Genomic DNA, 22,868 nt, shown 5'->3' on the forward strand with positions numbered 1-22,868 from the left:
AATGAATAAATGACGTACAAAGCGTACATAAATTACATTGAATAATTAAGTTAAACTTAAAACTTTACTGAAACAAGATTTATTTTGGATCTTTTCTTTTTTACAATCAGTCTAATTTTAAACAGTCTGACTAATTATACTAGGTTTTTCGGTAATCCTGGCTATCATGAGGAATTTATTTTTTCGATATTATGACGAATAAAGACAAACTGTTCGAAATAAAAAAAAATTTTCACTGAAGCACAAATGACACTATAACGTTTAGAGGGGCGTCAGTTGTACCCCTATTTGTGGTAATTTCTGTTCTTTTTGGATCCCATTTATTCGTCGATAGTGATTTCTGTTCGTTTTAAATTTGAATTATTAGTTTACTTTAGTTCTGTTCGTCTTTGGTTTAATGTGGCTCTTCACTTTTCGTTGAAAAACTTCTTTTTTGAAGTCTCTTTTTTAAATTAATTTGTAGAAAAGTGCCAAAACTAGTGTAAACCACCCTTGGTTATACCCAAACCCAACATTCAAAAGAATATCAGTCCGCCTCTCCTCTCTTTTACTACCAGCACGATATTAGGATTCGACTTCTCCTGCTTAATCTCTAATAATAAATTCAATAAAATTTTCTACGCTGAAGATGCCTTATTGTATACGGGAAAAATATTCGTTGAATTTTTGTCGTTTCTCTTCGTTTTCATTTACAGGCCATAGACCCGTTGTCCTCTTTATATTCATTTCTTTGTTTTTTTTTTGTCATGGCTGGCCAGTTCGGCTTGAGATCTTTTACTGTTTTATGTTAATCTTATTTCAGGTCCCATTCTAGTTTTCATCTAATGGTTTCGTTTGATTGATTTGCTCTTAGACTTTCTAGAGAAATTTCCCTAAGGATCGATAAGGAATATAGAAATCTATTCAAAATCACACCAAGAATTTCCCTTGATGTTTGTCATGCTTTATATTAAAAGAAAAGAAAAACTAGATATATGATGCTGATATTTCTATGAGTGCTTATTTCAATGTATGATCTAGTTTTCATCTCCTACATTTTTTTTGTCATTTTTTTCGGACAAGCTAATTTTTGAAAGTAGCTACCGCAGTTTTTTTCTGTGTTCGTAACGCAAACTTTTACACTGATTTCCTATATGCGTCCGGATTTTTGAAATTTTTTATGCAAGCAAACACAATCATTCGATTTGCATTAACGGTATCATAAAAATCCTGCATTACGAAAAAATAAGTAATAAAACTATACAAAACTTAAAGAAAATACTTCAGTTATGCTACCAAATTCAACAGTAATGGCTACTACTCAACTCCCCATCGTAAAACTTCCTTGCCTACAGCTCAATGCCACGCAGGAATCCACCTCTAAATTCCGTACCCATGCAACTCTCCACGTGCACAACTCTCCTGCCGGATAATACAAGTTCAATGAATTCTGTTTAAAATCGCACATCTAAATAAACAATGCAGCAAATTAGTTTGTCCCAAGAAATAGAGACAACATATAAGAATTTCTTTATTTTAGCTAAAAGATTACTAATAACTAACTTGTAATTAAATGAAATTAAGTTTTTTTTTGTCATGAAAGTGGTGAATGGCATTAATGCTTAGAATGTGCAGTGATTGCACACATAGTTAAGTGAAACTCAGAGTGTCTTAAGACTATCTGTAATTTTAAAGTGGTGTCAACCCTGCTCTTTATGCTAGAATGTAAAGGCGTAATTTCATCAAAATCCTGGGGGAGGGGGCAAAGTTGGAGCCAGTGTTTCACGAATCAACTGCAATGACAGTGAAAAAGGAAAAATGAGTCATATACTACCATAAGGACAAATATATACAAAAGAAAACTGACCTGTTTCTCTGGATGCTTGAATTATGCAGGCTTATCTTAGTTTTGACCAGTTTTTAGTTTTTTCTGAAACCAAATTTCAGCTGGGGGGGGGGCAAAATGAAGTCTGGAGGAGGTAGTTTGCCCCCCCCCCCTGCCCAATACCAAACTATGCCCCTACTAGAATGTCAATGAGATCGTGGTGACGAACATAAGTCAGTACCTACTCGTGCTAACAGTAACCGAAACTGAAAAAGGAGTTTTGATAACAGTACAAACATCAAATGAATCGGTTTTTTTTATGGTGGTTCTATATTCGCAATATTCGTTTTATTTAGAATTGCCCACCTAAATTTAAAAGCCAGAGATAACCTGGCTGATATTCGAAAAAGGGGCAAAACACCCTCAAAAGAGCCAGTGATTTTGATGAGAATTATGCCATCACATTCAGCATATCAAAAACTCTATTTTAGAGATTCCTCTGTTTTAGAGGTTTCAAGCTCCTATCTACGACATGTAGAATTTTGCTTTTTTTCCAGAAGGAAGTGTACGAAGGCGTCTTCATTTTTTTTTTTTTTTTTTTTTATAGCAAATATCAGATCGAACCAATGGTATTAGAAAATCGGAAGAAAGTTCATTCGAACGGAAACTAAAAGTTCTAGTGCTCTTTTTAAATAGCCAAAAAGATTGTGCCACAGCAAAGTGACGTTTTCTGTCGTTCTTAAAGAGTAAAATAGTCCAACTAAACGATCAATATAGATACTTATTTTAAAGCTTCATTAACCAAGTTGGTTTTCTTGATACTTGTTAAAATTATGTTTATTTCGCATCAGCTATTACGGAAGAGGGCCGGTGGGTCACTGTGTAGCTGAAGTGCGAGGGATGCCTGGGTGCTTAATGCCACAAAACGTGCATTTAACACCTAAAGTTTCTAACTTTTAGCGAACATCTAGTTAAATTTGGAACAGGACCCCCGGGGGGGGGAATATAAATTAATGCTCAATCACCGTTAGTTTCGACTAAGCCTTAATGCAGGTGCTGTGAGGTGATAGTTGCCTTCTTATTGAAGCAAAATGTTTTCTTTGTAATATAAAAGATTACATTCATCTACTAACCGGCACGAAATATGGAACGATGGAGGGACATCTCGAGTGTCATCAGGAAATTTCCCAAGAGGGGGAAGCAAGTCTTACCAGGAACGTTTTTTTCGACGTTTAAATGGAAATAGTATGTTTTGCGTTTTTTTTATGTGCTAGTATATATATATATATATATATATATATATATATATATATATATATATATATATATATATATATATATATATATATATATATATATATATATATATATATATATATATATATATATATATATATATATATATATATATATATATATATATATATATATATATATATATATATATATATATATATATATATATATATATATATATATTTATATTTATATTTATGTTCGGGGTATCCCTGAAAATGTATCAGAATCATCTCTAAAGGAAAGCATACCGGGATTAGCACGTGCTATAAAAATAGGACATTCAAAATGTTTTCGTTTGGAATTTCTGGATAAGTTAGCACTGAAAAATGCAATTAACCATGGTCTCCGACTTGGATATGAGCTTTTTCGTGTTGAAATCCATCAAGAATTACTGCGTCGTTGTTTCCGGTGCCATGGGGTAGATCACACTATTACTAGATGCCCACGTTCTCCTGATTTACCAAAATGTTCCCGCTGTGCTGGGGCTCACGAAAACACCACGGACAACCCTTGCTCAGTTGCTCCTAAGTGTGCCAATTGCGGAGGAAATCATGTTTCTTATAGTTTAAAGTTTTCGGTACTGAGAAATGCGCTTGCCAAGACAACATGATGACTTCTCCTACAGTCCTACAGCCTTAAGTTTTGTTTCTCTGAACATTAATGGTACTAAAGATAAGGATCTGCAAATCGACGAGCTGCTAAATTTTGATGTTGTATTCCTACAGGAGCATCTACTTTCCAAAGTTAATACGAACAGTTTAAGGCGGTCTGCTACACATGATATATTTATTCGAGAAGCAAAAAAGACCCGCGGTCGCCATTCCGGTGGCACCGCTATCTTCATTCGGTCGGGATATCAGCCTATGCAAATTTATTCTGATGCTAATATTCTAGCAATCCAGTGTAATAACATGGCTTTTGTAAATGTGTATCTCCCATGCAATCATCGAAATACTCAGTCATTTGCTGCTTTTGCTAAAGCTTGCCATAAACTGAAATCTCTTTTCATAAAATTTGCAGATAAAAATGTTGATTGGATCTTAGCCGGGGATATGAATACTGACATATTGACCTCATCTGATCTCCTGCTAGATTCTCTGCCAAGTGTCTATCATGTCGCAGCTAAGAACCTGGCTTATACTTACATTCATAATCGAGGCTCCGTTAAATCCAATCTCGACCATATTATTGTGTCTAAGTCCGGTCTAATTAAATCCGAGGTTTTTGTTGATGAAGATAAAATCAATGATGACCATCTCCCTATTTCGTGCCTAGTTGAGCCTCCTGATGTTCAAGCCCACTTTAAGGGTCCCCATTCAAAATGGTATCAAAAGCCCAATTGGAATCGGATAAACGTTCAGATGTATATTACTATGTATATTACTTCATGCACTCTACTCTCAACTATTAAAGTCCCGTTTCACTTGCTCCAGACTTCGATAAAGTGCCTTGATTCTAAGGAAGACCTAAATTCGCATTATTACCATATAGTGGCATGTCTAAAGTCGGCCACAAAAGTTGCGGTTCCGATTGAGCGCGTGCGTTCTGGGTCTTGCAAGCCCCTGTGGAATATACATCCAGAAGTGAAAAAAGTAAAGAACCGCACAAAGTTTTGGTTGCGATTGTGGAACGCTTGCGATCGACCGTCCTCCGGTGCTGTGTTTACAGTCAAGCAAAAAAAGAAGAAAGAATACAAATCTTGTTTTCGTAATGCAAGGCTCAACGCGTGGGACGCTCCAAATAATAAAATGACTTGGAATAGAGTTATCAATAGCAGTAAGTGTTCTCCCCCACCTCAGTCGGGATTAAACCTTATGAATTTTGTGCGCCATCATATTGACATATTTTCCGTATTTAATCAGTGTGCTCAGAAACATTTTTCTAATCTACTTAGTTCGGTCCTGCCAGTGTCTGTTTGTCACTATAGAGTCCCTGCGATAAGTATGAGTGATTTACATTGGGCGCTGAAGAAAGTAAAAATATCAGATTCTCCTGATTGTGATGGCCTATGCTTTAGGAATTTTGCATATGATTGCCCATTATTGTTGAACCACATGCAGTTATTATTCCAGATTTGTATAGCTCAATCTCTGGTTCCTGATAGTTTTCTTTCCGGTAGTGTCACGCCTATACTTAAACGCGGTAAAGATCCAGATTCATACTCGAATTATAGACCGATTACTGTATCTTGCTTTATGAGTAAGATTTTCGAGTATGTCCTTTTGCCTGAAATAACTTCTAAGTACGATTTTTCGTCTTTTCAACTAGGATTTAGAAGAGAGGTTGGTTGCCCCACAGGCGCATCATGGTGCTCAGCCGGTTGTTAAAGGAAGCTTTTGCCCAGAAGCGTTCATTGTATTGCTGCACAGTAGACATTTCCGGGGCTTTTGATAATGTTGTTCACACCCAGGCCTTGCATTCCCTTGTTTGTTCCGGAGTCAATTATTCAGTTATTTCTACATTGCATTATTGGTATGATAATTCTTATGTGCGTATTAAGTGGCTGTCAAATACTTCTGATTCGGTAGCAGTTAGGAAAAGCGTTAGACAGGGAGGAGTTTTATCTCCTTATATATTTAAATGTGTCCTCGCTACTTGTTTAAAACATCTATCTCCTACTGTGTTTTTTCGTGATATTGGTGTAAGTTATATTGCATACGCCGACGGTGTCCTTTTAGTTAGTTTTTCTCGTCGAGGGCTGGCTCAGAACTTCCGCAAGCTGTCCACTCTACTTGGTGATATTGGCCTATCTGTTAATATGGGAAAGTGTGAGTTTATGTGCTTTAATATTAGCATTTCTTTATCTCCATTAAACCTTGGTTCGATTTCATTACCTAGTTTGGATAAAGTCAAGTGACTTGGTATATCGTTTTGCCCGTCCATTTCTGAAACTTGCTCCGAGTTGGTTACTAATGCATTAAAAAATATTCGTGTGTCATATGGTAAGATATCTCCAAATAGAGGGCGTTATAACCGTAAGGGCCTAGCTCGGCTTTATAATAGTTTTTGCTCTCCAGGAGTAAATTTTATATCTGGATTCTACCACTTACTGAGGAAAAAAGATTTACGGAGACTTAGAAGTGGTTACTTTAGAAATTGCAAATATCTGATGTATTTACCCGGCCGTGTTAAAAATAGAAAAAATGTATCCCGGTATGGTGTCATTGATGCTTGCGCGCGACTGGCCAGTGTGACTTCTGATATGATTATGAATACTAGTAGGCCTAATGTTGTTTCTGCCACTGACCCCTTAGTTTGTTTTTTTCATCGTGATATCGGTTAATTTGTATTTTTTTGTTGTTGTTGTTTGATTTCGTAATGATGTTGTTATTTTTTCTTTTTTTTTTTCTTTTATATTTTCCATTACTCCGCAGTGTCATTTATAATGTTCATATGTGGGTCATAAATAAATTATTATTATTATATATATATATATATATATATATATATATATATATATATATATATATATATATATATATATATATATATATATATATATATATATATATTTATGCAAAAATGGCTCGGTAATTTTTTTTCTTAAAATTGGCTCACTAACATTTTCTGGCCTGAAAAAACGATCTAGATAGGTCACAATTTTGTGTAGATTTGTTTTCCCCACCTCAGTGCTGCATTGCCCTTGATATATTTTTCTTGTGAAGGGAATTTTTCTTACATCCTTTTGGGAAGGGACACCAAAATACCGGAGAGAAATTATAAAAAACAAAGTCAAAAAACGAAGTTTGGCAATCAGCAATGGGTGAGTTTTAACGAAGCGACGGAAAGAAAAAAAAACCTTGATTATGTAAGTAACTGGGCATCAAACTTCTTTGCTTGACGGTAATAGCTTTTCGGGTTGATTATCTTCGCTCTGACACTGAATCTCGTCAGCACAATTGAGGCACAGCTTAATAGACTCCCTCAAGAATTACAAGTTACCTAAAGTGGGTATTTAACAGTATATTTTTTATGTAAGCCTTTCTAAAGACGCAAATGTTTTATTTTGGGCTTGTTTCTATATTTGTTGTTTGTAAAACCCCTTGAAATTTATTTTAAGCAACCTAGAGTTAGAACAAGATCTTCCAGTCTTTGCACATGCCAAGGATGCAAATTAATGGGAGAGAAGTGACTCATAGCCCAGAGTTGGAAAAATACCTTCCCCTCTGTATTTTTGTTAAAGAAACTAAATCTGGAAAAACTGCACAAAAAAGTTTTTTTTGCGTGGATCAGGGTATGGGGGATACACATATCCGTGGTGGGGGGGGGATACGCTGGGCACCGTTCTTATGTCTAAAGTTCATTTCACCGAGTAGGCTAAAGGTCGGTCCTCCGCTATTGATATTAAAAAAAAAAACAAGGTTTTCAGATATAAGAAAGAGCAGAACTTTCAATTTCCGTTGGAATGAGCCATTTCTCGATATTTTCGGTCATTGGTTGGGTACGATCAGCGTGATGGACTTGTAATCCTGTGCCCGTAAGGTCAGAGGTTCTAGTCCTAATATCGCTTATTATTTGGTTTGGAATGGGTGTTAGCCCTGTGACTGTAAGCTCAGCCAGAGTTGACCCAGTTTCAAATGGTTATCTGCAGAAATCTGGGGGAAAATAAGTGTCGGATAATTTGCCCCTAACCACGTATAGTAGGCTACTCTCAGCCGAAGGCACAGAATCAGGAGGTCCGTACCTGCGCTACGAGGATCAATGTCTCCATGCGAAAAAGTTTCTTTTTATATATTTCACTTTTAGTAACTTAGAAACCGTTAAAAACCAAATTTACTGGAAGTCAAGCATTATTTGAGAAATAATGTTTGTAATTATCCTGGTTTGATTTTGGACTCTCGTATTGCAATACCAGCCTTATAATCACGAAATACCCGTAATCCCTAGAAGAAAAAAAAACTGTGATGGATATTGAAAAACCTTTCTTAATATTTAATATTTAAGCTATATACCGTGCTTTGTTATACGACACTTATTTCGCAACTTGAGTCTCTTAAAATCTCAAAAGCTAAAATTTTGGGCCTGGACGCAACACTAGTTTATATATCATTTTGACTGGTAGAGAGTTGTTTGGGCGGGGATTTGTGTGGTCACTTAAAAAAATGCAACGGGAACGTATTACATCTTTTCGGTCAGAGAACTGATATTGCTTCAAAAGTAAAACATAAAACTACTTCTTTTAAATCTACGATTTGGTAATAACAAAACTGTACAAAAAGTACGAATGATTTGCATATATATTATAGTTTATTTATTGATATGTATGGATTATCTAATATTGCTAATAAAGTAGAAGATACCGAAACATATTTCTCTTTTCTGTTTTCCTTCGCCTTTCAGGGGCGGTTGGTAAATATTACAGAGCACCATTGGTGATCATTGGAGGGGGGGGGGGAGTGGGGTGTTTGCCTGATGTAAATTCAAATGGCTATAATTTTTCCCTGATCAATTAGCTCTTCTAATTCATATTATAATTTTTAGGGAAAATTTTCTGCAGAGGGTTTCGAGCTTAGCGTCCAATGTTACTTCCAACCTTAGAGGTGAAATACAAAATGTAACCCAGCAAGTGCAGCCGAAACCAGCATACAACAAAGATCGGTGCTTCACACTTTTAGTTGTTGACGACCAGGCAACTGACTGGTAAGCACACATTTTCAAATGTTAAAAGCTTAGGTGATTCTAAAATATTAAAGATTTGCTTCTCCTTTGTTTCTAGTTAGCTATTAATTTGTTTAATGAACTAGAATCGCCTTTGGAGCCGCCTGTCGTCATTTCTATCATAAAGGTAAAACTAAGACTGATATATTAAATGGGCCTTAGATGACTACATTTATAATAAAGCAATAGGAAATTACCTAAAAACGTAACCTCTTAAAGGTCAAGTGGCATATGTGGACGTGTAAAACGGTATAAGACGCTGGCTCTTACAGTATAAGCCGTGACCGAATGAATTATCAACGGCTTCCTCTTTCCAGCGTTACAAAATGTTGAAGAGACAGTTTCCATTTCGAACATAGCGCGGAAAGCAAAATTACCACCACTAGTGATCTATCAATGAGTGATGTGATTTTATATTGTATCTGATGTTGCCTTCAATTCTTTCTGCAAAACTAGGGGACTTCGTCGTATAATCCATATTAAACAAACTTTGACGCTGTCTAGGTCATAGAACTGGCGCCGTAGTGTTCTTGTCAAAGGTACAAAACATACTTGGTCTTTTTTAAAGAGTGTTTGTTTTACAGAACGTTTTTTTAGAGGTGTATAGGATAATAATGCGATGTACACACTGGGCTTTAAAAAAACTATTCTTAAAAAAAAACGCCGACGGCAGCAATACTGCCAACCCCTTTCACTGCAATAAATGATTGGTAAAATAAGGAATCGATTTTTAACACCTCTGCTATGGAATTAAATGCATGCTTGCACACTGGGCGTTTTAACTATCGTTTTCTAGAGGTGTATAGGATAGTATTGCAACGTACACATTGTGGCGGTGAGAATGTTTTTAGAGAGAATATGTCGTAAAAATACCAAATTAGAAGTTGTAAAGGATTTTTTTTTTCTGGGAAGGGCAATCGCAAGAAAACGAAAAAAAAAACTATTTTAACAAAATTTGAGTTCACTTGCATTAATGAAATTTCTACCTGTTAGTTTTAAGAACAGGTCTAGTTTTACTGCTCCTACCCATGCCTGTACGAATAGTAAATTAACACCATTATAGGGAGGCACACAACTTATTTTTAAATGTGAAGGGGGGGGGATATGTCCTTTTCTATTTATTTTCAATGAAAATGCAGAGGCTTTGTTCAGTGAAGAAATACAGAATGATTAGTCCTAAACTAGCACCTGCTTAACAGGCAACTGCTTCGAATATTCAACTTACCTCAAGAATCATATCAATTGAAGTTCCAACCGTTTTCCGATATATCGTTTTTTTGTTCTAATTTTTTTTTGTTATTTGATGCTTTTATTTAGTGGACTTTGACATGACTCCAGGGCTCTATCTTCGAAACTTGTTGTCTCTTATATTGTAGCTGCAATTCCTTAAAAAGGACTCTCCTCCTCCCAAAAAATTAAATAAATAAAGGTGGAGACAGGATGTTTTCCATTTTTGGATCATTTATGACCTCCCATGAAACTAAATTTTTGTGATACTATACCAAAGACACTAGGAAACAAATTTACTGTTTGTTTCATTGCGTGGCTTGTGATGGCCGTTACAGGTGAAGCTACAAAATTTGCTTGAAAAGGGGGGCTTTACGAAACAAAATCACCATTTGAGTTTTCCACAGCTAACTCTATCATCTAGTCTATTGTTGTGATCTACTATTCAAGATCTTCTTGAACCAGATTTGGGATTTTTATGTATATGGATTTTTTTTAGGAGGGGGGTAACTTCCTTCCCTTCCTTTGTGCAATTTCTGTGAAAAAAAAAAGAAAAATTAACAATCTAGATTGAAGAATATCATTCTGACTGAAGCCAGAGGTCCAGACGCTGTTCCTTTCAGGTCTACGTGGAAAATCGTTTGGATTGTAAAAATAGCTATCTTATCTAATAGTTATCTATCTATCTAATAGTTATCTATATACTAGCAATATCTATATAATAGATAGATGACTGTAGATAGCTACTAAGCTATCTACAGTCATCTATCTTATTGATACCGACTGACGCTGATGTCGAATGTGACAGTGCTAGAATTTTTATTTCTATATTCAAATATCCCATTTCTGCAATTGTATATGAAGTAGGATGTAATGTCAGGGGCGCAGCCTGAGGGTGGGGGGTTGAATTCCCTCCCCCATTCCAAGGTGTCAGCGCAGTGCCGGCACCTTGGAATTTAGCTTATGTTTTTAGTTTAATCTAGCTTGTGTCCGCATTTGTCGGCACACTGGACGATTTTGTCGGCCCATTCTTCACACCTCCTCCCAAACTGAAAACCCAAGCTGCAACCCTGTGTATGGTGACAAAGCCTTGATCAACAGAAATGAAAGCTTGTAGACAAAGTTTTGCCGACCATGAGGAATGAGGGACAATGGACTCATTCAAGTAGATTTATGGAAAATATTACTAAAAATATCATGCTCTGAAGATTTCATCATAATCCATGGTCAAAACTTTTTTGAATTTTGTCGCTGGTTTTGCAATCCCAGTCGAGAATCTTGCCTTCAACTAAGATTCTTGTTTTTACTGTTCAGATAATAATCAGCATTGTAGATTTGTCAAGGAAAACCTAACATATCACTAGATTGTTACGGAAAATATAATTTTTACAATCTGAATTGTCAATCGACAATCCAGATTGTCATTGAAAAAAGCCTTATATCATTGAAATCACTATTCTCCAAACTATCTATTTACTGAGTCAGAATTATAATATGACGTAATTTTGTTTTCTTTGAGAAGGATGTGAATTGACGTAGAAAATAGGAAATTTTTTTTCTTTTTTCAAAGATTTTGAAGTAATTTTTGACGTATTGTTAATTTCAAAACCCCGTACACCAAGTTTCGAAAATTTAGTTCAGTAGTTAGATAGGGCTGAATCTCAGCTGTGTAGCGATAGTAAAATTTTCGTCATTCATTAAGGCGTCACCGTAAGAGAGCAGAAAGATAACATACTGAAACTTACACAGGGAATGTAAAACTTCAACAACCTGTAAATTATGTAGGAACTCTTTTTCTGCCCTTTCTATGTTTTTATTCAGCTTTTTGAGGAATAGATCAACCTTTATACTAGAAAACGGATCAATGGCATTTTAGATGCCCGAGGTTATAATCGATTCGAGGCAATAGAATCAAATTAGGTATGACGGAGAACTAGCCTAATGGGGGAATTCATTCAGAAGTATAGTGAAGGACCAATCCTTTATCCTCTTAGGTATAGTTTCGAAATAAAAGAAACTTGTAAGCTTTGTTTCTCGATAAGCGAACTGATAATGATTAACAAAAGGCAGATGCTTGTGATATGCTATCGTTCATATACAATAAAAGTTACTATTGTACACGGAAAGCTGTGTAAGTTTGATGTTGACTTAATAACTGAGGTGAGAATATTTTTATGTTTGTGTTTTTATTCAAGGCTAAAGATGTTTCTTGATATTCCAATATTATTTCATTCCCAAAATCTACATACAGATGGGGAGGTAGCGGTTTATTTTGCCAATGCACAAAATGCTGCTGATAGTCAGTAGAAAGTTTCGACATTGATGGTCAGACTAAGATTGGGCCCTATCATTATCCCGGTCCTTTATGACCTAAATAAGGATCAAGCTTGCTAAGATGGGGCACACGAAAATTAACGAGCATCCAAATGGGATTACCATTTACCAAAACTGGGACCGTAGAGAATTAAAATATAGATGGTGTTACAGTATGTGTATACATTTAGTTGTTGGTTTTCTGTCTATATCTTTTGGTACCCATTGTGACATCTACTTTATATTGGACCCTTGGTCTCTTGGAGAAGCTTTAGATTTCTTGTGGCCTATAAGCTTTCAACAGCCTTTTCTATTATGTCATTTTGGTGTAATACTGGTAGCTTGCTACCATTCCATTACTTGTTTGACTGGGGATTTTTGGAATACTCAGTACTACTTTAAAAGTTATGATTTTATTTTAAAATTTCTTTTGTTTGATATTGCTAGAATAAAATGCTACTGCCCTTGGGAATCTGCCAACTGGTCTAAGTCAAACAAACAAAGATTCTTCTTCTATGTAAGCTGATTCTGAACAGCAAGAACAGCATCTGTGCTCGATTTATATTTTAAGGTAAAACTGTATAATTAATAAATTTTTATTGATTCGTATGTTTGATTTGAGATGTCGAGAAAAAACTACATTTATTGATTTCTTAATAAAACATAATAATGAAATAAAAACCGATGAAAGTGATTGAAAATATATGAATTTCTTCCATTTTCATAATAGATTCTCAAGTTTAAATGTTTTTGCAGGTCAAGGTACTTTAGAGGTAGAAAAATCCATGTTGATTGGGACATTAGAGTGGAGCAGGCGGAATTCAAAGAAATATCTGTTTCAGCTAACCCTGAAGGAGCTTTTGTATCCTTAGCTGTTATAAGGAATGGGTCCAGAGTTGTCAGGTTAGTTTTATGCACTTCTGAGATTCCAGGAAACATTCGGCGAGAATAGGGATAGTTATCTGTGAAACTAAAGTTTTTCAATGAGTGCAAAATTTCCCAAGAACCTTCCCAGAATCTTCCCGTTATGTTCCTTTTAATTCCAATCTTTTCAATCTTCAATTATCTGGATAGGTTAAAAAGTTTGTTGAGACATTGATTGGTAATGCTCGAAGCAGTCCATTGAGCTATACAATACAGTCAAATTTAAAAAGAAACAGAACACATCACAGATAAGAGTGAAGTTGCAGCCCCTTCAAATCCCCCTTGAGGCTAAAGTGTCATCTGGGCTTTAAACGAAAAAAATTATAACCTACTCAGGTTTCCAAGGAAAATAAGTTGATGATATGAAAAATTTGGGTAATTTAATATTAACATTTAAAAATATCCTTATTTTCGCCATTGTTTTTTTATCCAGTCCTCTCAAATATAAAGGAAATGAATTTGTGGTAATTTCAGTTTGGCTTCATTGGTCATAATAATTGTGTTTGTTGTAGATTCATTTCTCACATGTAGCAGTTTCTGTCCTATTTTAGTTGTGTATTGCTTTTTTTTTGTTTTTTTTTTACTTTTTGTTCTTTAGCTGTGTATGCATTAGATTGGGTTTTCTAGTTTAGCTTCATTATTCATTTATTTTCTGTTCGATTTTAGGTTTTCCTTCTTCATTCAGAGGAATTTTCTTTTCGTTTTAGTTTAATACTGTATATGAACTACTTTGTCGCCCTCTTTTGTTTTGAAGAGAGAGAGAGAGAGAGAGAGAGAGAGAGAGAGAGAGAGAGAGAGAGAGAGAGAGAGAGAGAGAGAGAGAGAGAGAGAGAGAGAGAGAGAGAGAGAGAGAGAGAGAGAGAGAGAGAGAGAGAGAGAGAGAGAGAGAGAGAGAGAGAGAGAGAGAGAGAGAGAGAGAGAGAGAGAGAGAGAGAGAGAGAGAGAGAGAGAGAGAGAGAGAGAGAGATAGAGAGAGAGAGAGAGAGAGAGAGAGAGAGAGAGAGAGAGAGAGAGAGAGAGAGAGAGAGAAATATTTGCAAGTTTATTTGCACAAACAGTCATGGCTCAATGGCTAATTTTATGTTTTACTACAAAACATGCTATTATACACGTACAATGATGTAAAAAGGGGCCAGAAGAGTTCTCGTCTAGCTGACTGTTGATGTGGTTTTAAGTAAACTCGTCCTCTAAGGGGTATAGTAGTAAATTGGAATAGCTCATAATCTTTTCTTTTCCAAAAGTATTGATTTTAACAGCACTGCTAAGCTCTTGTGTCTAGCCTATTTTTTTCTCGTCATTTAGTATCAACCATCCTCCACTGTGACAAGAACTATTGATCGAAGCTGGATTCTACTAGAATATTACATTCTTGAAAAAACAAATCTTTGGGAAGAAGGTCTTTCAGCTCCATTGAAAAATTAATATGAGTCTCCGGACGGCAATAGTTTTAGTTGCCCTTCATTGTAGAACAATTAAACTCTAGCAAGATCTTTTTTAAACGAGTAAGAAATATGGAGAAGTGAAATATGAAGAAAATCACGTATTTTGCAGACATCAAGACATGGCTAATTGTAGAAAAAGCCAAGACAGATAGGCCGAGTGATTGAGAGGAAAATCTGGGATAAGAGTACCGGGAGACCGGCGGCTTAGCTGCGGTCCCAAGCACGGCTACGAGACAGGCTCATATATACTGATTCTCATTGCTGCTTGTCTTCCAACCGAGGCTGTTGTCCCATTGAATCAGCAGGTTGATTTACATCCTCCTCCATTTCTTGCATTTTCATGTAACCTTTGTCATAGTTGTCTCTGTCTCGCAATATTTCTTCCCAGAGATCCATTAGGTTACGAAAGATCCCACAATTTATACGGTGTGCAAGGCGCTCTTCAACAACTTTATTGGGTCTAAAAAGTATATTTGGCCATATGAAGGTGGTCCAAAATCACCTTTAGTGGTTGTGCCACTAAATTCATTTGGTGATAAATTTGTTTTGCCACTTTGAAGCTGAAAACATTACGATTATTGATGGTTCGATCATCGCTTACGTTGAACGAAGCTAGAGCAAAACATGAGCTGAAGTTTCGAATTTGTTTGTCGAACTCTTTAGAGAGCAATTCATTTGGAATTGTGGAGGTGGCAATGCAATTCTACCAAGCAAGCAGCAACCTCCAAATCAATTACCTTTATTGGCTACTCTTTCCTCGGGAAAATGGAAGACTCAACAGTGAATATATACAACCCTGAAGAGTCCCAATGGCTTTTAATTAACACTTGGGTCGTATATTACATCTTAATAGGTTTGTACTGGGCTTTGAGCCACAGTTTGCAGGGGTCGAAGATTGCGACCGTGTTGTTCTTCTGACATAATATTTCTTTCGTGACGGTAGGCATGTGAATTTAATCTTTAGTGTTTCATATAAGAAAAAAGTTTCTGCAATAAGAAAGATACTATCACCCCCAGCGCCAATGTTGCAGGCATAGTTCAAAAGCATCCCTGGGATCAAAGAGGGATTGATCCGTATCCCCTCCTCTCCTCCTCCAAGCCTCCTTCTACATTTATCTGAAGGTTTACGCAGAGTTAGAAAATTTCGGCATAGAGTCCCATTTTTTGAAGCTTCAGGCACACTCCCCCACCTATACTAAGATATATAAGCTTTCCTTCGTAATTGCTTGTGCGCAATTATATACCACTGTACATAACTTCACCAAGCCTCAAATGAATAAACTTAGCTAAATGAAGCTTTAAAATAAATTTCTATATTTTCCGTTTATTTTGAATGAACTGCGTGTATCTCTAGGAACGATTGCACCCCCGTGAGGCATTGGGCCGCGATTGCACCCCGTGAGGACTGAGATTGCACCCCTGTATCTGAAACGGGATAGCTCATTAAATGGTTTTTCCATAATTTCAAATCGATTAGCTATCTTAGAATTTTCACTCAATGGTACTTGGCACCCTTTGGGACAAAATTGTCGTTTTACGCCACAAAGGGGCTGAAAACACCACTTTGCTATGGCACAATTTTGTGCCACTTAAAGAGGTCAATAGAGCTTCCAGTGTCCTTTCTAAAGAGCATGTTTCTGATACTCTATGGCTATTAGTTCGACATGATCACCCCAGAGGAAAAAAAACAACAACAAACGAACATAGAAAGAAGAATCCGCGACCATTTTTCTCAGAATAAGTACAAAATTTCAGATTTTGTAGATAGTGCCTTGAAACCTTTGTAATAGAGTTCTCTGATATGCTGAATTTGACGGCGTAATTCTATCCAAATCACTCCCCCTTTTATGGAGACTTTTCCTCTTTTTTCATAAATGGAGCAAATTCTCTCAGGCTCGGAACTTCTGTTGGGTAACTAAGTTTAATGAATTTATATATTTGGAATCACCATAAAAAGTCGATTCTTTTAATATACATCTTGAAATCACAATTTCTATTTTAGAGGTTAAACATAAAACTTGCCTCCGTTGTCTTCTGGAAAATTCCCTAACAACGCTCAAGATGCTCCCCCCGCACCTCTTTACCATTTGTGCCGGAAAGCATATGAATGTGAACTATGTTAAAATGGATGATGTTTTTCTGGAATTAGATTGGAGCAATCACCCCGCAGCACCCATATTCAGGTTTAACCCAAATGAAGGGAGATTAGAGATTAATTTATGTCTCTCTTCTCGGACCCTATTCTATGTTCAAATGAAGGCTGATGGAGATTAAAAGTGCAAAATACAATTTTTGAGGCAAAAAGCACACCGTCCCCACCTGCGCAATGGCCCACCAGCCTTCCTCCATAATAGTTGATGCGCAATTATACACCACTGCTCGTAATTTGTCCAACATCAAGTGAATCAACTTATTTAAATGAAGCTTCGAATATGTATATTGACTGCGAGTTTTGGGTGCTTGCATTTAAACAAATTTCAAAGTAAAATCTGAATTTCAGATGTCAGGTGATGTCAGGTACTGGCTCTGAAATTAGGAAGCTCAGTATATAGTTTTTGATAATTTTAAATTGATTGGTTTTCTCTGAGTTTTCGGTCGATATTAGCTTGGCCCTGTTTGGGACAAAATGATAGGATTTGTGCCAGAAAATGGTAGAAGTTGCCACTTTGCTGTGGCATAATCTTTTTGGCTACTTGAAAATAGCACTAGAACTTTTAATTTCGTTTGAATGAGAGCTCTCGATTTTATACGACCAATCGCTATACAACCACCCCTGGAAAAAAAATAAACAAAAACATCAAGTAAACGCGCCTTCGTTACCTTCCTTCTCTAAAAAAATTGGCTGAATTTTTGATTTTTGTAAATGGGTGCTTGAAACCTCAACCGTAGTTTTTCTGATATGCTGCATTTGATGGCGTAATTTTCATCAACACCACTTGCTATTGGGGCCTACTATTGGTTAGGGTAACTCAATACTTGCAGTTCGTTGCCATGAACTGTTTGATAGAAATTTGTGCGTGAATATTTAGATTTGCAAGTCTATTCAAACGAGTCCCTACCACGAAAAAAGCATGATTTTTTTCTGTAACACACCTTTGGAGGAAGGTGGGCTCTAGTCCCCTTATCCCCCTATGTATATAAATATATATATATATATATATATATATATATATATATATATATATATATATATATACTAACAACTCACCGCAGCACCAAGCCGCCTGGGGCCAACACAGCTACGCACGCTCCTCCTCCATCTCAATCTATTCGGAGCCTCCCTTTTTACACCCGCTCACGAATTTACCATTTCCTTAAAATCTTTCTTTATGACGTCCTCCCACTCCAGACGGGGACGACCTGCTTTCCTTTTAGCCCTAGATGGTTGGCCGAAAAGAACAATCTTCGGAAATCTGTCATCCTTCATCCGCACAACGTGCCCTAGCCACCTCAACCTTTCTTTCATTATAGCCCTAGAGAGCGGTATTGAATCACATTTTTCGTATAGCCTATTGTTTGAAATACCCACAACAAACCTTAAGCAATTTCTCTGGAAAACATCTAGCAAATCTTCATCCACTTTTCGGAGTGTCCATGCTTCAGAGCCATATTTGACCACTGTCATTACTGTAGCTTCTAATATTCTAATCTTGGTGTGCAGACTTATCTTCCTATTCTTCCAAACTTTTTTTTAACTGTGAAAAAACACCATGAGCCTTGGCTATTCTACTTTTAACATCTTCACTGCTCCCCCCATCTTTACTAATAATACTACCAAGGTAAGTGAAGCTGTCCACCTGATCTTTTCATTACCCAACTTCACCTTTTCATCTTCACTTATTCCTAGCCTTAGTGACTTGGTTTTCTTCACATTAATTTTCAAACCAATTCTAGCAACCTGAACTCGCAAAACCTCTAAAACTTCATTCATTTTGCTCACACTTTCATCTTGGATGCTTGAATCATCAGCATAATTTAAACCAAGGAGACTTTTTACTCTCGATTTGATTCCGTGGTCTCCCATTGCCTTTCCTATGCTCCTTAAAACAAATTCAATAAAAATAATACATATAAAGGGGGATAGAACACAACCCTGCTTAACTCTTGATTCAATACAAAACCAGCTGCTAACCTCATTTCCTACCTTAACCGCAGCAGTGTTATTCTCGTACATAGCATTAATCACTTTAATGTATTTGTCTGGTATACCATACAAGGATAAAAGCTTTACTAAAGCTCTTCTATCAACAGAATCACACGCTTGCTCATAATCTATAAAACTGAGGACCAAAGGTGTTTGAAAACTCAGGCACTTCTCAATTACTAGCCTAAGAGTGAAAATTTGTTCGACACATCCTCTACCTTTTCTAAAACCGCACTGTTCTTCTCTTAAAGCTTTGTCTACGGCATCTCTCATTCTAAAAAGTATCATATTTTAAGTAATTTACTACCTTCAGAGACCAGACTAATGCCTCGATAATTACCGCACTCACTTTTATCACCTTTCTTATAAGGTGGCTTAATTAAGGTTTTCCTAAAATCATTAGGTACATCCCCTTTTTCAAAAATCATGTTCATAATTTTCAGTATCTTATTTCTAACCTCAGATCCACTATATTCAAGAAACTCATTTATAACGCTATCAGCACCTAGGGCCTTATAATTTTTTAATCCTTTTAGTATTGTTGCTAATTCGTCCTCATAAAACAAATCTTCCTTCACATCCAAGGTATCACAAACTTTTTCATTTTCCTCTATATCTTTTCCTGCAACTCTATCTCGGTTAAGTAAATTCTAAAAATCTTGCCCCATCTCTCTTTAGTTTTTTTTCCTTATCGCTAATTGAGGTCCCTTTCCTACCTTTAATTAGGCCAAGTCCGGATTGACAACTCCCTCTAAATTTGTTAACATGTCAGTACAGTATTTTACTATTATGCCGTCTAGCTGCATTTTCCAGATCCTCGGAAATTTTATCCATGGCCTCCACTTCACACCTCCTTAGTTCATATTTTAAAGCTTTCTCCACTTTCTTTACATTCCTTTTGTTTTCATATGATCTATCACTCAGATAATTCTTGTACAAGTCCTTTCTCCTTTCTATTAAACATAAGGCTTTTTCATTAAAATTCTTAGCTGCACTTCTAGCTTTCTTCCCTAATACACCTTCAGCTACTTCACAAATTATTTTTCTAAAATGATTCCAACCATCTTCCACACTATCGAATTTTAAACTCTCAAGCTTAGTATTCAACGGTTCCTGGAAAGTTTCTCTCAAATTCTCATCCTGGAGTCTACCAACATCATAACTTCCCAGGAGGTAGTTATCCTTCCGAAATTTCAGCTTTAAATTAACCCTTGATACTACTAGATGGTGATCTTTACTCTTAACATCAATAACGGCACTCCTCTATACACTAGTATCTTGTATTGATCCTGCCAGTTGTAGCGATAGAAGAATTATTGAAGATAATATTTGTTATGGTTTGTGATAGAAAAGTTAGTATTTGAATCAAACGTATTCTTATTAATCAAAAACAAAACCCGGCTTTCTCAATAAATCAGATATGAAGGGCATAGGTTTACTTCCCTATTTCTTATTTCTTATATTTGAACCGGATGCCGTAATTCGTCTAATATACATATTAATCAAATTGTATTTTAATGCTGATATTGAATATCTTTGAATTATTTCATTTAATTTAATCCACTAAAAGTTACGAGGAATTAAGAATTATTGAACTAGAAATACTGACGTCTCAGAGCTTTGTTTCCACGGCGCAATTAGATCTTGCTTAAGAGATACGAATTCTTATAGGTTAGCAGGGGTTAGAAACTCTTTCTAAGCTGTGGCGATGAAAACTTTTGGTGCTTGTAGGAATGAAAAAGCGTGGCCTCTTCTTTTCGGACTATCTGGAGATCAGATTCCTTTGGGAGCATTTACCTTGGAGACTGGCGAACTAATTACCTATTATCGGACTAGACTCAGACATATAAGAGAAACAAACACATATAAAAAGACAATAGATTTATTGAACTTACATGCTTAATTGTACAGCAACGGGTCACTTCAATGACAACAATGGTGACCGAAATTATTTGCGGTACTAATCGTTTTAAGTCTGACTTCATATTCAAATTAAAAAACACATTTACACCACTCCCAAACCCAGTTCTTTCTTCCTGCGCTCTCGGGACTTCCTACCATTGGCTCACGTGCACCACGTACGTGAATCCTCGTCCAATATTCTCTTAAAGATTTTTCAGATGATTCAGGAGTTCACACAGTTTTTTGTCTTTTAAACTACCTTTGAAATATTATGCATGGCATTTTTTTTGCTACAATTATCTTAGCGAAATTCGAACGACTAGCGCCGTTGTCTGACTGAAGCTAGAAATGCAATGTCTCTTTTTGCTGATTAAGGACTTTTCATTTTTGCAACTAGATTTAGCTTAATTATAAGAAATCGGAATTATCTTTACAAAGGAACTTTATTTTTGTATTTTAAATACATCGCATCTTACTCATGGTACATATCACCCTTCCCATGAAATAATGAAGTCCCGTCATTAGTAACTGCCCATTAGGAGTTTTAAAATTTTTCAATTATTTTTCTTATTTTATTCTACATCCCTATCTAAAATTCATCTACCGTACTAAGGTTATTTTTGGTTCTAGGTTAGCTACTATACTAAAGATGTCTTTTTTTTTTTTTTCTATATCTAACACTGATTACTTTTACTTTTCCAATAAGGTTGGGACTATTCTACTTTTACATTAGTTTTATTTTTTATTTTGCTGTCTATATGACGTACTAAATACTATATACACAACGTTAAATGAATAAAATAATAATATTACACCTAATTCTACTTGTTGTATATACATGAATGATTTATAACATGCAATATTTGGTTCAACATATTCACTGATGACATTAAAACAATTTCACTATTGAGATTTTTGCATTGTCAACGCTATTAGGAAGTAACACATGTAGCTTCACATCTATTCATCACCTTTCGTGTCCTTAGTGTACTACACCCTTCTGTTGTAAATTACTATCCTTCACTCCTTTTGTCCTGGCAAAAATTTCGAAGCACTTACGTTATGATTTCTTCATGGAACAGTTTGAGTCTAGTTGTCTTCACATGGCAAGTTTTCTCTAATAGTCAACTGGGGAATTGCCGTTGAATATTGTTCTAATAGTCAATTGAGGAATGATTCTTTCCACTGCAGGTGTTTGTGTTTTTCTTCTCAGCATATCATTTTTAGGATTTTTGAGGCACATAGAGAATGTATTCTCCAGTAAAATTGTTCATTTGTGCCTTTTGAAACGGGTTGTCGTCATACTATAGTGACTCTCTTAATATATTGTCTTTAAATTCAACTTCAAAAATCTTCAAATATCGTTTGACTTCTAACATCGTTTATCTGGTGCTGCTCGATGGGGTTCTCAAAATTAAACTTCAAATTGTCTTTAGTTTCTGCTTCAACTATCTTCAAATGTCTTTATGTGTCATTCAACTTCGAATGTCGTTTGTCGTGTGCTGATCGATGGAGTTCTCAGAATTAAACTTCAAATTGTCTTTAATTTCGTCTTCAAATATCTTCAAATGTCTTTAAGTGTCATTTAAATTTAAATATCGTTTAATATCGTTTAGCTTCAAATATAATCACTATACTGTCAAATTATTCTGGGGTCCATAGTGAGTATAAACAGCAATATCTAAGTATTTATATATTGTACTGACCGATGGGTTTCTCAGTGTTTATGTGATTATATAGTTCGTTAAAGCACTTGATACTGAGGTTCAAATATAGTGTTACCTGATACATAATATGGTTCATAGTCGAAGAAACGACGGTCGAAGGTAACTGTTGTTTTCGTAGACGAAGCTGGGATGGAAATTGCCAGAAGTTATGGTGAGTACTCTTCGCTGGTTGAGATATGATGAAAATAGATGCTACTGGGTCGTATCTGTACTGGGCAGCTTATTGTAATACTCAATGACCAAAGTGTCCATTTACTTTCCTGCAATAAAAACAATGCGGCAGAATCACATGTTCTTTGAAGTAAATACACATACAATAATTCACGAATTAATTGGGTTATAATTTCTTAGCTATGAGACAGAATTAAATAAATACATTAATATTAGAATTCACAATGAAAATCGAAAACAGAAATGTCTTCAAATTT

At 35.8% G+C, this 22,868-nt stretch overlaps 1 protein-coding gene across 1 annotated transcript in view; it reads left to right on the forward strand.

Annotated features, from left to right (window-relative positions):
- Window positions 1-22,868, forward strand: part of Syn (synapsin) — a 186,546-nt gene that overhangs the window by 35,611 nt on the left and 128,067 nt on the right. Inside the window, exons 4-5 of the mRNA XM_089100068.1 lie at window positions 8,585-8,743; window positions 13,058-13,204. Of these exons, the coding sequence (XP_088956194.1) occupies window positions 8,585-8,743; window positions 13,058-13,204 (306 nt within the window). The remainder of the gene's footprint in view (window positions 1-8,584; window positions 8,744-13,057; window positions 13,205-22,868) is intronic.

The sequence above is a fragment of the Artemia sp. Qi Xiang Cuo genome, chromosome 14 (assembly GCF_049724085.1).
Source record: "Artemia sp. Qi Xiang Cuo chromosome 14, ASM4972408v1, whole genome shotgun sequence".
NCBI lineage: Eukaryota > Metazoa > Arthropoda > Branchiopoda > Anostraca > Artemiidae > Artemia > Artemia sp. Qi Xiang Cuo.